At 39.8% G+C, this 14,827-nt stretch overlaps 1 protein-coding gene across 1 annotated transcript in view; it reads left to right on the top strand.

Moving 5' to 3' along the window:
- ITPR1 (inositol 1,4,5-trisphosphate receptor type 1) overlaps nt 1–14,827 on the top strand; it is a 180,303-nt gene that overhangs the window by 66,344 nt on the left and 99,132 nt on the right. Inside the window, exons 14-27 of the mRNA XM_075513607.1 lie at nt 373–533; nt 1,342–1,483; nt 1,861–2,019; nt 2,614–2,786; nt 3,043–3,162; nt 4,423–4,617; nt 6,395–6,646; nt 8,055–8,196; nt 9,189–9,342; nt 9,675–9,862; nt 11,387–11,525; nt 13,047–13,105; nt 14,301–14,462; nt 14,561–14,731. Of these exons, the coding sequence (XP_075369722.1) occupies nt 373–533; nt 1,342–1,483; nt 1,861–2,019; nt 2,614–2,786; nt 3,043–3,162; nt 4,423–4,617; nt 6,395–6,646; nt 8,055–8,196; nt 9,189–9,342; nt 9,675–9,862; nt 11,387–11,525; nt 13,047–13,105; nt 14,301–14,462; nt 14,561–14,731 (2,217 nt within the window). The remainder of the gene's footprint in view (nt 1–372; nt 534–1,341; nt 1,484–1,860; nt 2,020–2,613; nt 2,787–3,042; nt 3,163–4,422; nt 4,618–6,394; nt 6,647–8,054; nt 8,197–9,188; nt 9,343–9,674; nt 9,863–11,386; nt 11,526–13,046; nt 13,106–14,300; nt 14,463–14,560; nt 14,732–14,827) is intronic.

Below are 14,827 nucleotides of genomic sequence, written 5' to 3'. Positions count from 1 at the left end.
GGTTTGTCAAACAGCAAGCAGCGCAACAGCAACAAATAGTGCCTATGCAAAATGTTTCACCTAAAACATTAGGTTTTCATAGTAGTTTGCTAGTTACATTGTTCAGTTTGTACTGTATGGCAGTCATCATGAGGAGTATTTTATTTCACTGCTTATGGCAACATTTTGCAGTCTCTCCTGATGTTTCTTTGAATTTAGGAACAGCTCTGAGCTTGCACAGAGTGGTACTGTTCTCAAAGTTTGACTTCATCAGTAGCCTCATGCTATCTAAGTGGAGCGTGGCTTTTCTTCTGTTTTATTATCACTGAGTATGTGAATCACTACTTTGTTTTCTGCCTTTTGGTTTGATGATAAAACTTCTCTGGGTTTCAGATTGGTACTTCTCCAGTGAAAGAGGACAAAGAAGCTTTTGCTATAGTACCAGTTTCCCCTGCAGAGGTTAGGGACTTGGATTTTGCAAATGATGCAAGTAAGGTTTTAGGTTCCATTGCTGGCAAGTTGGAAAAGGGAACAATAACCCAGAATGAAAGAAGGTAAGGAAGCAAGAATTTGCTTCAGATAATGTTGTTTCCTTTACTGAGTAACTGTTTCTTTGAAAATTTTTTCTATGTACGCTGTCTTCAGAAGAGGGATTTTATTTCCTGCTTGGTTAGATTTATTAAAAAAAAAAAAAAGTTTTTGATGGTTTTATTGTTGGCGTGCCCATAGTGGAGGTTCTCTAGCCTATTCTGTCAAGCCCTCCCTGCTGCTCTGTGAAATGAGAGCATGAGAACCGTTGTTGTGAATTTGGAGGAATAATCTACAACATGCCTTTCTTGATGGGCTTTGCAAATTGACTGTGGGAATTTATAATCCATCTTGTGAAGACTGAACACATGACTTCTTGCAAATCCTCTGCCAATATCTGTGAAAAGTACGTGGCCACACAAAAAGACCACAGAGTTGGCTGTGTAAAACCAGGGCCTATGTGCTTCTACAGCCTATGTCTTTTATTTGGCCTTGGGAGAGATTATCGCCTGATTTCCAGCCCCCCCCCGGCAATTTATAGAACTGCCATATAGAACTTGGCAAGCATCTAGTTGCCCTAAAGTGATATCGTTGTCTTACTGCTGCTATGGTTTAGCTATTAATCAGTAAGTAAGGCTATAGCAATAGGAAGCATTAGTTCCTAATGTTAAGTTCTGTACAAACCTATGAGCTTTATCCAACATCTGAGTCAGTCTCTAATTGATATTATTTTTTCACTTAGCATTTTGAAATCTATGTAAACTTACACTGGCATTGTTCTTTTAACAGATAGAGTTTGTAGTCTTGTATTAACAACTTCTGGCTTTTCTGTAGATCTGTTACTAAATTGTTGGAGGATTTGGTCTACTTTGTTACTGGTGGAACTAATTCTGGACAAGATGTCCTTGAAGTGGTATTTTCTAAACCTAATAGAGAACGGCAAAAACTGATGAGAGAACAGAATATTCTAAAGCAGGTAAGCTGCATTTTTCTCTAACTCTGCCTACAAGAAGAGTTGTCAGAAAAGAGAAACTAATAACAGAGAACCTGGCCAAATTATTGGGACCAAAAGATCCTGTCAGTTTCTAGCTTTCAGCAGGCCCTTGGTGGTGGACTGTAAGCCTACCATTGCTAGAAGAAGAAATTACAGAATACGGTGTTGAATAAAGGTGATCAACAATGTCTTCTGTCCAGTCTACTCTATGGCAAAGAAACAAACTTGGCAACTATAGTGTATTTCTGATGTACCTTTTGGAAATTTAAAGATGCTGACACAATGCTTTTACACTAATTTTAATCGGATGAAGGCAGTGTCTCATGGGATTTTATCTTTGTTTTTTAATAAATCTATAGATTTTCAAGTTGTTGCAAGCACCATTTACGGACAGTGGTGATGGCCCAATGTTGCGGCTGGAGGAGCTTGGAGACCAGCGTCATGCTCCTTTCAGACACATATGCCGGCTTTGCTACAGAGTGCTGAGACACTCTCAGCAGGATTACAGAAAGAATCAGGTTTGAAATATGTCTGTAGCTTTCAATGGCACTAATGTTGTTCCTGTGCTCCAAAAAAATATAAAAGCTGCATCCCATTAATTAAACACTGCTATGCTGTGCTGTGATTGTACAGTCAGCAAGAGATTTTTGGGTTGCTCAGTTTTACTCTATCTGGCATTTTTCATCTCCATCAGAGACTATATGCAGTATAATTAGCACTAGTTCTAAGGGGAATTTGAGAAAACAATGGAATTGCTAACTGTCAAATCCAGGTGAATTATAAGACTTTCTTCACTCTTGCATACTACAAGCTCTGTTGAAAGTTGACCTGTGAATTAAGGCTGTTTAATTTTTTGTTGCTATTTATTAAAAACAAACTAATATCAGATAAAGATAAATGCCTTGGTGGTATCTAGCCCAGGAGGGAGGGAGGTGTTAAGATTATCTGTTGTCACTTGTTTTCTCTCAAAAGAAGAATAGTTTGAATCTAATCCAGTTTGCTTCTTGGGATGTTGATATTGACAAACATCTTACTGTTTTCTGTTATTGAGTATTTTCTTAAATTCTGAGAATTAATTACACCACCTTCCTTCTTCCCTCTGTGTTTTGAAGGAATACATTGCAAAGCAGTTCGGCTTCATGCAGAAGCAAATTGGCTACGATGTCTTGGCCGAGGACACTATTACAGCACTGCTTCATAACAATCGCAAGCTCTTGGAGAAGCACATCACAGCTGCTGAGATCGACACTTTTGTTAGCCTTGTGAGGAAAAATAGGGAGCCCAGGTGAGAACTATGCTTTTGAGTATGTGATTACCCTTTTCCTCTTGGCCTTCTGAGAAAAATCTGTACCTGCCAACTTGCTAGTAAGGAAGCACAGCTAGTTCACTTTTTTGGCACTCACTGTAACTTCCCCCTCGGGCAACAGTCTCACTCTGCAATGTTAAAATGGAGTTCTGAATGTTTTCTTTCTGAAATGTAGATTGCTTCAGTCTAGATCTCAACAAGGATTGATACCCTTTTGGCTCGCATTTTCCAACAGGTTTTTGGATTACCTCTCAGATCTGTGCGTTTCCATGAACAAGTCTATTCCAGTGACACAGGAGTTGATTTGTAAAGCCGTGCTGAATCCAGCAAATGCAGACATTCTCATTGAAACTAAGTAAGTTAATGCTTTTAAAGATGGTTTTCCTAGCATGAAACAGAAGGAAGGTGATTCAAAGCTGAGAGCACTGCTGGCACATCTAGAGAAAGCAGTTAAGTATGTGTGGGGTCCTCTTCAAATACACAGTAAATGACTATTGATGACAGCAGACGTCTGCCATATGTGTCCTCAGTCCTGCAGTCAGAGAAATCTTTCAGATATCTCACGTTTGATCAAAGTAGACAGACTTTGCAGGAAGGTGTTCAGGGTCCTGTGGGCCTGATCCTCCTCTGGGCTTCAGGCTTTCCTCCATAAGCTGTCTGAAGTGAGCGAGCACTTCTTGGATGCATGCCCACTGAGCTCAGCTTGCAGCAAAACAGAAGCTGATACATCTCTGTTCACCCATTTCTCCCTCTGTGGTTAGGATTTTGGTCTCCAGCTCTCAGCATTGCCCTGCCATTGCTGGAGCATCATAGCAGGCACCAAATCCCAATTATTTTTCATACAGATGGGTTTATTTGATATGTGGAATAGGGCAGAGGTAATCATTATCAAAATACTGTGAAAAGGGAAGCAGGTCTTTGTCAGGTAGTATTTAAAACACAAATGGATGAGAGTATTCTTGCACAGTTAATTCTCTTCATGAGATCATAAAGACTGTATTTATTTCCACCATCACTTATTTGTTCTTATCCTTGTGTATTTAATTTGTCTTTTTTTAGATGTATGATCTTTTTTTGCTGAAGAGCTAAAAGGCCCCAAAGCCTTTTTTGTTTTAGTAGCTGATTTGTTTCTAGTTAGTTCACCACTATCGGTTTTTAGATATTTTTGTTTACCAAATCCTTTCTAGTCTCTTGAATGATCTTTGAACCAGTTCTCCTGTAAAGATGTTTTTGTAAGTCAGTTAGACGTGTCTTTAACTTCCTTATTTCTTCATCTTCATCAATTGAATGGAACTGAAATGTTGGTCTTTTTAAGGATGAATGGAAAGCTTATAATCTAAATTTATTCTAACCTAATGCTTTTAATAATAAAACCCAAAGATTTTATGTAGTAAACTGAACTGCTGAAAGAGTCAGATACTCTGCTTTTACTTTGCAGAGCTGAGGAATAAAATTTGTGTTTTCTGAATGCAGGTGAGATCATAAAATTAGTTGCTTTATATCACCAGTACATTTTAGCGAGTGTATTTTTTTAGCAAGTGTCTTAAAATAAATGTTCTAAAAGATCTGCATGGGTCTTGGCAGTTTGTAATCTAACCTAACTTCCTTCTGGCAGGCTGGTCCTCTCTCGATTTGAGTTTGAAGAAGTGTCAAGTGGAGAAAATGCCTTGGAAGTTGGAGAAGATGAGGAAGAAGTGTGGTTGTTCTGGAGAGACAGTAACAAGGAAATCCGCAGTAAGAGTATCAGAGAGTTGGCTCAGGATGCTAAGGAAGGGCAGAAGGAAGATCGGGACGTACTCAGCTACTACAGGTTAACAGCATGTGCAGTAGTTGGCTAGCAAAGTTCATCAAGGCTGTGTGGGGAAGCTTTTGGTATATAGGCTGTAGTTGGTTTGGGAGAAAGGATACCGGTTTCGTGGACAAAATAGCCATTAGAGAGTGAGGATGAAGTCTCTTTGAAGTGAGAGCTAAAAGCACAGTTATTTGTGGTGAGAAGTCCAATTATCAGCATAAGCAAGTTTAAACTGATTAAAAAAAAAAGTAGTTGAGGCTTAGAGTGCCTTGAATTTGCACAGAACTTAATGCCTGTATTTCTGCTTGGTTTCCTGATAAGTGGGTGTTATGAGAGAGCCTGTATGTTAACTGTTTAGGTTACCTGTATTCAGATGGTAGTTGGGGTGAACAACTGCTTGCAGGAAGAACAGGATTTCAGCGTGCAGATGGCTTTGCTGTTGATTTTAAAGAAGTCACTGCTGTTCTCCGTGCCTTCTAAATTTCTCTCTAAGCTCAAAGCCTTTAGTGGTCCTGTAGTTCTCAGCAGGACAATATATGAAGTTATGAAAATGCCACAAGTTTGGTTTGATTAATGTGCAGTGCTCTTTTGTATGGCTTAAGCTATGCTTTTAGCAGTTTCTGACATGAAGCGATGTTTCCAGATGACTTGACAAGACACCAAGTTCTTGGCATAGTGTAAGATCAGGTTTCAGCCCAGACCAAATTCCTGTGTCTGGGTTATAAACTTCTGAGAGTAGTTTGACGGACTCGATTGTGGTGATGCAGAAAGTACAACTAGATTTTTAAATTTTTAATAGCTATCTTATTTTGCATTATCTCTTCCATTGAAATGGTTCTTGCAGTAGACTTCCTGATACATGTTTTTATTTGAGCCTATTGGAGGGCTGAGCTCAAAAGGAGGACTCTTGTATATATTTTAAAAAATTGTATCTGCTTTCAAAATAGATTTTCTTGCACTTGTTTTTAAGTAGAATTGATAGTGTTAATTATTTTTAGTCTACATTATAGACTCATGAACATGCTTAAAACAAGGGTTAAGGGTAGGGTTTGGTCAAATTCCCATGAGGAGTGTTGAGAGTGAAAAGGAGTCTACTTTCAATTAAATGTTCATTTCTTTAGGAAACCTCACAGCTGATACTCTTCAGCACAAGGCTGTATGAATACTCATGAATGTTGGACATGTGCTTTATGACTAAAGGCTAATTATCAGTCTGTTGAATGTGCATACCTTAAATGCCAGTTGCTTGCTTTTAGTTTATGGACTGAAAAGATTAGGAATTATGTTTAGTTTTTCTCTAACAATTCTTTGACTGAAGGGAGCAGAACTGTTGTTTAATCAGGTAGCTGATTTTATTGATTCTCTAGTCCATCTACATTGTTGTCTCAGTGAACAACTTTGGCTTCAGCATCAGTAAGAAGTGTTTTGTCTTCTGCAGTATTTAGGCTGAGTTGCCTCAAGTGTTCTTTGGATTCTTCCGTAGCTTTCATAAACAGCATTACTTAATTCTGTATAACTCTCAGAAAAATACGGCGACTCCTTTTATTCTATTTTTCCTTTTATGTTACCTTTTACTGTGTAATAAACATCTAACTGTGTTACCTTTTACTGTGTTTAAGAAGTGCTTTATTCTTTCCATAATAAGGAAAGGATAGCTATATTACTGGAAAATGTAAGATTCATTCTGTTAATACATATAAGAGCATATCAGTACTATACCCAGTGGATGTTTCTGGAAATTAAAGTGTAAGGTGTTTATGTTTGGGTTTTGTTTTGTTTTTTTCCCCCCCTGAAGATACCAACTAAACCTCTTTGCTAGAATGTGCCTTGATCGACAGTACTTAGCCATAAATGAAATATCTGGCCAGCTGGATGTGGACCTCATTCTCCGTTGCATGTCTGATGAAAACTTGCCGTATGATCTGAGAGCGTCTTTCTGCCGGCTAATGCTTCATATGCACGTTGATCGTGACCCCCAAGAACAAGTAACACCAGTGAAATATGCTCGTCTGTGGTCTGAAATACCTTCTGAAATTGCTATTGATGAGTAAGTACTTGCTGGAATGGTGTGGGAAAGGAAATTACATCACTCTTGATTTTTAAAACAAAACCAGATCAATCCTAAACTCATGCATTATTTATACTATTTCTGTTTTTTAAAAAAAAAAATTAAAATCTATAACATTCTCACTAGTTCCATTATTCAGACCCTGTAATTTCATTTGCCTGTAATGTTTGCTGGGGAGAACCTTCCTGAGACCAAAATAACCTTCCTGTGTGTGCATGGTGTAAGCTATGAGGCAGTCGGGGTTTGTCTCCAGAACACACAGTGATCACAGTGATGGTCAGTCTCTGATTTGGGTGATGTGACGAGTGACCTAGCCCTGGGGAGGGAAAGCAAGGGAGGACTATTTCATTTTTCCTCCTACCTTATTTGATTGGAGCATAGACTCTTCAGGGCAGATTGTCCATACGATAGCTCGCACAATCAAAAGTTAAAACAAGGGGAAGATGCTGAAACAAGTAATGTGCTGGAGACACAGTCATGTTCCTTAACCTCCAACGGAAAATACTCTGATACAGTGGTGAAAAACCTATACAAAACCACAGCCAGATTGGAGACATGATTTCATGATCATAGACTTGTCTTAACTCTTTATAGTACAAATAATTTAAAATTTATAGTACTTCAACTGTTCAGAACTCAATTTTTTTGGTTGGAGAAAATGAACATTTAAAATTAGTGTTAAATGTTAGGAATTTGAGTCTTGTCAGTACTGGTGTTCAGTGGTTTCTTCTTTTTCCCTCCCTTCCCTCCTTACTAGCCTAGTTTTCTTTGCTGAGAGAGATGCAGTAGATCATATTCAACTTTAAATGCCAAAATAGAAAAACAAATGTCTTCAGCCCTGGCAGAGGCTAAACAGTGATACATGATCAAACAGGAAAACAAAAGTAGTTAGTGGAAGGTGGTGGGGATTGTCTTTTGAACGCTCTCTGCACATGCTGAGAAACAAACCTAGAATTTGTATTAAGAACAATTAATGTCTACTTTGCATATATATTGTTTTTATTTGGAGGAAAATAGCATCCACAGTCAGCATCTCTTGGCCACATCTGTTTCCCTTAGTGCTGTACATAGCTTGTCATTGTTTCTGCTAAAATAATAAGGGTTTCTTTTTTTTATTTATTGGGATAAAATTCTCTTTTTTTGTTTTCCTCAGACATTTTTAAATAGTGCAAAATGAGCATATGGGATAAAACAGCAAACGCCAGGAAATTATGGTGTCAGCTTCCTGACTCCCTTGTTTAGATAAATTATTTAACAGCCTTTAACTTTCCTTAGATTTTGACAAACCAATGAAAAATTGTATCGGGGGAAGAGAGCCCTGTGTATTTGCATGCTAAGTTTTGTGTTTTGTTTTGTGTTTTTGTTTTGTTTTGTTTTTCCTCTTCAGCTATGATAGCAGTGGAACTTCCAAAGATGAAATTAAGGAGAGATTTGCACAAACAATGGAATTTGTAGAGGAATATTTAAGAGATGTGGTGTGTCAGAGGTTCCCTTTCTCTGATAAAGAGAAAAATAAGCTCACTTTTGAGGTAGTTATCCAGTTCTGATTTTATCCTTTTTTTTTTTTTTGTGGAATGTTGGTACTTTTTTCAACACCAGGTAGATTGGCAAGTAATTAGTGAGTGCTGAGCCTCAGCAGGCTCTTACTTTCCAGTGTAGTGCTTTCTCTTCATGCAAGCAACTCCACTGAAGTTTGTGACAGTTTGCAATGATAGTTCTTGAAATACAATTAATGAATGTGAGCTTATGTCTTAGATTTGCAGCAGCCCTGTTTACTTTTTGTGCTCTCATTGTTATTGCAAAAGTTAAGCTTTACTGGAATAAATCATCTTGAAAACTAAACACTATGTCTGCATGCACAGATAGTCTCTAGAGCTTACAGTATTACTCAGGAAGAGAACAATACAGTGTCCTGTGACTTACTGACCTATTAAAATAGTCTGTCTGTGCAAATAAAATGTAGCAAATTCATGCAATAGTAAACCCTAAATAACCATTAATTTAAGAAAATGTGATTTTTAAAAAAAAAAAGTATTTGAGGGAATATACTTCATATAATGGGGCTACGTTAAATATTTGCACTATATGTGAAATTCTTATGTGTGAGTCTTGAAGCAGTACTTGTGGAGGACTTGTGGGGAAACTTTATAACTTGGTAGCAGGAAGCTTTAAATGTGTGGTGTTTTTTTCTGTAAGACAAAACAGTGAAAAGCATCTGTACATTACCTCTAGTCTTGACCTATCTTACTTTTTCTGTAATGAGACAAATATGGTATGATTTTTGTAGCTATAGAATATCAGTTGCAGGTACAGACTGTTACTCCAGGCACTGCAGTATTTGTAGGCAAGTAGAAAACTTTCTGATAAAATGTAGAACTATACAGCCTTATGGAATTATGAGGTATTATGATAAGTATATGACTCACAGCTAGGTTCTTGATCTTTTCACTGTGTTAAAACAACTTGATTGTGATAGGAAAATGTTTAGTATTAATCAGGCTTTTTATTATTATTTTGGTAGGTTGTTAACTTAGCCAGAAATCTGATATATTTTGGTTTCTACAACTTCTGTGACCTCCTCAGACTAACCAAAATCCTCCTTGCTATATTAGACTGTGTGCACATCACTACCATCTTCCCTATTACCAAGATGGCAAAAGGCGAGGAAAGTAAAGGTAAGGCTGAAAAACAATTGGCAGAACAGATCATTCTTTGGTATTTTCTTGTTCATCTCAAAATGTCAATGTGGGTTCAAAATCTTCTACTCCTTTCTGTCCACGGCTTGGTTGTAAAGCTGAGTAATGCCTACGATGAAAGAGGGAGAGGGCAGGGGGTTTCTGAAAGTACTGCTTTTGTTGCCTTCCATCGGTTCCAGGGATTTAGGTGTCCACCTGGCCGCCTTTAATGTTGAGGCAATTTATCTTCGTAGGATGTGAAGGGTCCTTGCCCTGTTAATGCAGTCCCATTACACCATCATAACCTTACCTGTTTACCTACCTCTCTGAAGGGAGCAATGTGATGAGATCAATCCACGGAGTCGGTGAGCTGATGACCCAGGTGGTGCTCAGAGGCGGTGGGTTCTTGCCCATGACTCCGCTTGCTGCTGCTCCTGAGGGTAACGTCAAGCAGAGTGAACCAGAGAAAGAGGACATCCTGGTAATGGACACAAAGCTGAAGATCATCGAAATACTTCAGGTACTAGCAACGCAAACTGATGTCGCATCTTGTGCTGTCTTTAATCTAAGCATGAATATAGTGCTATGCTGCCTTTTAATTCATTCTTGCCTTGTATGTGCCTCTTTTAAACTGGTGAAGCATTACAAGGGTGACTTTTTCAGGCATGCAGCACTTGAGTTGCATATGACAATATTACGCCATTACTGAAACAATTTAATAGAAACAAGTTTGCAGTAGACATCTGCATATTTACCAGTGATTTGTAAATATCAGACTTGCTAAAGTGGAGATCTCATTTTCCACCTTACTGTCTCAGTAATTTCTCTGAATATACAGGGCCATCTCGTTAAGTGCCTCAAGGAAGGGGGAGATACTTGAGACTCCTCCTCGTACAGCCATCAGCCTGAAATGTTTTTTATGCATGCACATTTGCCAGCCTTGCTGTTTCTTCCATCTCTGTCTGGCTTTTCTCACTTGTTCACTCCTAAGTCTTCAGGACACAAAGAGAAAAGTTTTTTCCCGTTTCCACAGCACAGTTTTGATCTAGATGTTGCCACAGAATTACTGCACTGAAATCCATCTTCCCTCTCTCCGTGTAGGAGTCCCTTTTCTGTTCAGTAACTTCAAGGGCAAGTTCATGGAGGCCAGAATGCTGCAAAAGCCTTGTGGGCGAAAGTATGCAAAGCAGCAGGAAAGCCACAGTGTACCTTCCCTGTGCCCCCGTGGGAGGCTTCACACATAGCTGGGTTTGAGGTTATGCCCTTCCCCTCAGCAGCAGATGCAGCACGTAGGGGAGGCTTGATTCACTTCCTTTCACCATTGCTAATTTTAGTTAAAGCCAGAACTTCTCTTATGGTCTGGCATGTGCAATGGGATATTTTAGTGTGCCAATATTCCCCCTGTTACTGTAGGTTATTAAAACTGGCATTAGGCATTTTCCCATAAATTAGAGAGAACTGCAAGTGTTCTTTGCATTGTACTACCTTCCTCAGGGGGGAGGCAGAGCACTGAGAGGGTGGTCTCTGCTACGCTGGAGGTTTCGCTGGCGCTAGCTAATACAGCCCACCGGAACTGGTAGCTGTTGTATGCCAGCAGCAGGCTGCGATGCCGTGCTTGCGGCAGCGGCTCACGTTCAGCCTCCTCTGCCACAGCTCCCTGGGAGTCGGCGCGAGGAGGACAGCAGCGCTGGCCTGTCAGATTCCTGCTGGTTTCAGAACGGAGATAGAAACGGTGCTTTCCTTTCCTGGGGGCGGGGTGAGGATGCCTGCATCAGGCAGTAATGAGGGATCAAAATTCTGCCAACGTCTTTTACTCATAAGTATTTATTACTGTGTGTATATCGTATGCTTGTTGAAATCACTGAAAAAAATTACCAAATTCTGGGGATTTTTAAGAAAACATTTGCGTACCTCTTCTCCAAGTTAAATCCACATCTTTACTATGTTGATCATGCATGTTGGTAGCACTGCATTATGTGTGAATTGTACATGTGCTGGAAATAGGCAAGTTATTTCAACATTTTTACTACTTCTGTATCATCAGTTTATTTTGAATGTGAGATTGGACTACAGAATCTCCTGCCTACTTTGTATATTTAAACATGAATTTGATGAAAGCAATGCCCAGATGTCTGAATCACCCACTGGAACCAGTAGTCAAGAAATGCCAGCTAATGTACCAGGTCAGTTATTTTGCAAAGAATGAGTTTGTGTGGGTTAAGGAAGACTCTTTAGACTTAGAGATGCTAATTGGATAACCGATTCAGGTTCTTGCTTTGGCATATGAATGGTCCCACTGAAGCAGAGTACCCTGCTAGCAGCGGGAATAACAGAGTAGGGATCATTTCCGTATACCCCAAGCAAAACCCAGGATTTATTGTACACCCTCCTACTTGTTTCCATGTGTTAAGTGTGACCAAGAGCCTGAGATGCATCCTTTAAAGAAGACCTGAAATAAACACTACCATGTGTGATCTGTCATCAGCCTCACATCAAATCTTTTCTATTAGTGTTTCTGGGTGAAGGAAAAGGGTTCCCAAAGTAATCTGATTTCCTCCATCCCTTCCCCCTGGCCTGATGCCTCTACCCACCCAAATTTTTCTTTTCCAAAGGTATTGTAGGGGCTTGATACAGACACCACCAAGACTTCTCAAGGTGTCTGTATCTCAGTGCTGCTAGACAAGGGTATGAAAGCTGTTGAGGAGCTTGTCATGTCTGGTGGTGTTCTTAACTGAAAGCAGGATAGTGGACTGGATAGATGGGGTGTTGTCAATTGCTATGTCGCTTTCCAGGGGAAAAAGTGTCCTGTAGTTAGGACCTGTCCCATGTAGGAATAACTGGACTTTGAAAGTGCAGCTTTTTAGACATCAAACAGTTTTTCTTGCTCAGTTTGGGGACTGTATCTCTAGATGCAAAGGAGAAAGATAAGGAAAATGTGGTTCAGATGAGAAGTCTTCAAAGGAGAGAGACTGTTTCTTTTGATCTCACTTCAAAGGGGATGTGTTTACTTTTTTCTTGGGCTGCCTGTCCGGCAGCCCCCTGGGGTGCCAGTGCCTTCAAAACTGGGCTGGTGGGGAGAGCAAGAGTTCCTTCTGCGAGCTGAACTTTGGAAGAAAGGGGGTGAACGTTTTGGCAAGGATGTAAAATCCCTGTGCTCTTTTTCCATTCCCCTTTGCAAATCTTTGTGAAATATTGAGAGCTCCAAGTCTGTTTTACCACTTCTGTTTTTTTATTTCAGCATATTGGTCATTGCCAATGTGATAATATATACCTTGTACTGAAAAATGCAAAGACCTTTTTGTCTATTGAGCCACAGGGGTATTGCTGTCATTGCTGAATTTATTACTTTAGAACTTCTCAAGGCTGAAGTTTGGTGTTTCTCATGGATGGCCCCTCTGAATGACACCAGGTCCCATCAGTGTCCTGGAATAATGCTGGTGCAATCTAAAAATAGGCAAGAGAGGAATAAGCCTGGATGTTGCTGAAATTATTATGCAGTTTAATTTGTGAGCTGAGAACAGGTTAATTTATTGTCTTACGTTTTCTTAGCAGGCTGTTTCAGTAATCTCTCGGCATTCCTTTCAGCTTGTTATGACCCCCTTGCTTACACCTACATCACCACTTGCCGTTTAAAATGTTTTTAGGCTGCACAAACATCTTTGCTGCAACTCTGACATAATGTATGTGTCTCATTATTTTCTCAGGAGCCCTAGACTTTGAACATATTGAAGAACAAGCCGAGGGGATCTTTGGCGGAAGGAAAGTATCTCTTCACTAGTGCTAATCAAGGGGTAGCTCAGGAGTTCCCAGGCTGCAGCCCTCGGGGCTCCCAAGGAGTGGGGATTGCAGTTGGAAGTGAGGTGGTAACTGGGAAAAAGATTGGAAACAGCTGTCACGGTTACCTAAGCTTCATTTTCCTGAAATGCCTTTGATACAGCTCAAAGTAGTGTCCATTTGGATTAAAAGCCACAGATAAGGGACAGGGGTCCTTCAGCCAGAAAGATCTTCATGGGAGGGCTTCACTTGTGTGGGTGAAAGCCAAATTGGAGGATTAGTGCATCTAAGCTGAATGCTGCAGTAAAATCTTAGGTGGAAAAGTTTGTGTAGGCAAGGATTGGAACATCTACTGAGACAGATATATATTTAGCTATCTTTTTTTTTTTGTATAATGCAGCATTAAACTGCACATGCATGACAGAACAAAGCAAGCTGTACCTTCCATACCTGCCTGCCTTCCGGAGCAGTTTATATCCTTTCTTAAATCACAGGACAGCAAGTCAGTGACAGACTCCAAGTACTTGAGCTTGTCTTTAAGCTGCTCAGAGCTGCAGTTGTTTTCTGTAAACCTAAGATAACTGATTTCTTAAATTAAGGCAGAAGGGGAGAGAGAGATTCAGTTACAGAATTAATAACCAGAATTTTTAATGTAAGCGTGCAGACTCACTTGGAAGCAGAATACAGAAAAGATTCAAGGGGCACTGATAGGAAAAAAAAAACCAACAACATGAGTTTCTCATGCTCAGAAAAGAGGTGCAGGGGAAAGAGAGGGAAGAGGAGGATTTTAAGTGCTTGACATAATTAGCATTGCAACCTGGATACTGGGGGGGGGGGGGGGGGGGTATTTCAGAAATTGTGAGAAAGGACTAGGAATGGGCAAGAACTATTTGAGCAATAGGCTGACATAGGGACAAATATTTTGGCATAGTTTGACCCCGGAAAATGTAAGTTGGATAATGTAAGCTGAGTGAACCATGATTAATGAGATTCTGGAATAGCCTCCCTATTAAGCAGTACACCAAAAAACCCTGTGTGTCTTAAGATAACACTTGTTTTGATAAATTTCCCCCTTAATTAAAAGTAAGAAAAAAGGTTTTCTGCCACCGCTGACTGGACTTAAGAACCTGCCGGGAGATTCAGTCTAGTATGTTAGTTAACACCTACACTCTGTTTTCAGTGAGGAGAATACACCACTGGATTTGGATGATCATGGTGGCAGAACATTTCTCAGAGTTTTGCTGCATTTAACAATGCATGATTATCCTCCTCTGGTGTCTGGAGCACTTCAGCTACTCTTCCGGCACTTTAGTCAGAGACAAGAAGTCCTTCAAGCTTTTAAGCAGGTATGTGTGTGTATTAAGAGTGTTGTTCCTCACCTGAATGTATATGTTGCAGCTAAAAACAATCCTTTTGTGCAACTAATGGATTGCATTCATGTAAGGTTCAACTGCTTGTTACCAGCCAAGATGTTGACAACTACAAGCAGATAAAACAAGATTTGGACCAGCTGAGGTCTATCGTGGAAAAATCGGAGCTTTGGGTCTACAAAGGCCAAGGTCCTGATGAGACAATGGATGGAGTGCAAGGTGAAAACGAACACAAGAAAAAAGAGGTAATTAGGTTGTGTTTGCACAAATTCATGTGTTAATATTTTATGAAGATGTAACTGTTTCCAGAAATGTGACAAAAACCCCATCTTTCTAGCACA

This window comes from Mycteria americana, chromosome 11 (assembly GCF_035582795.1).
Source record: "Mycteria americana isolate JAX WOST 10 ecotype Jacksonville Zoo and Gardens chromosome 11, USCA_MyAme_1.0, whole genome shotgun sequence".
Classification (NCBI taxonomy): domain Eukaryota; kingdom Metazoa; phylum Chordata; class Aves; order Ciconiiformes; family Ciconiidae; genus Mycteria; species Mycteria americana.
This window is presented reverse-complemented; position numbering and strand designations above follow the sequence as displayed.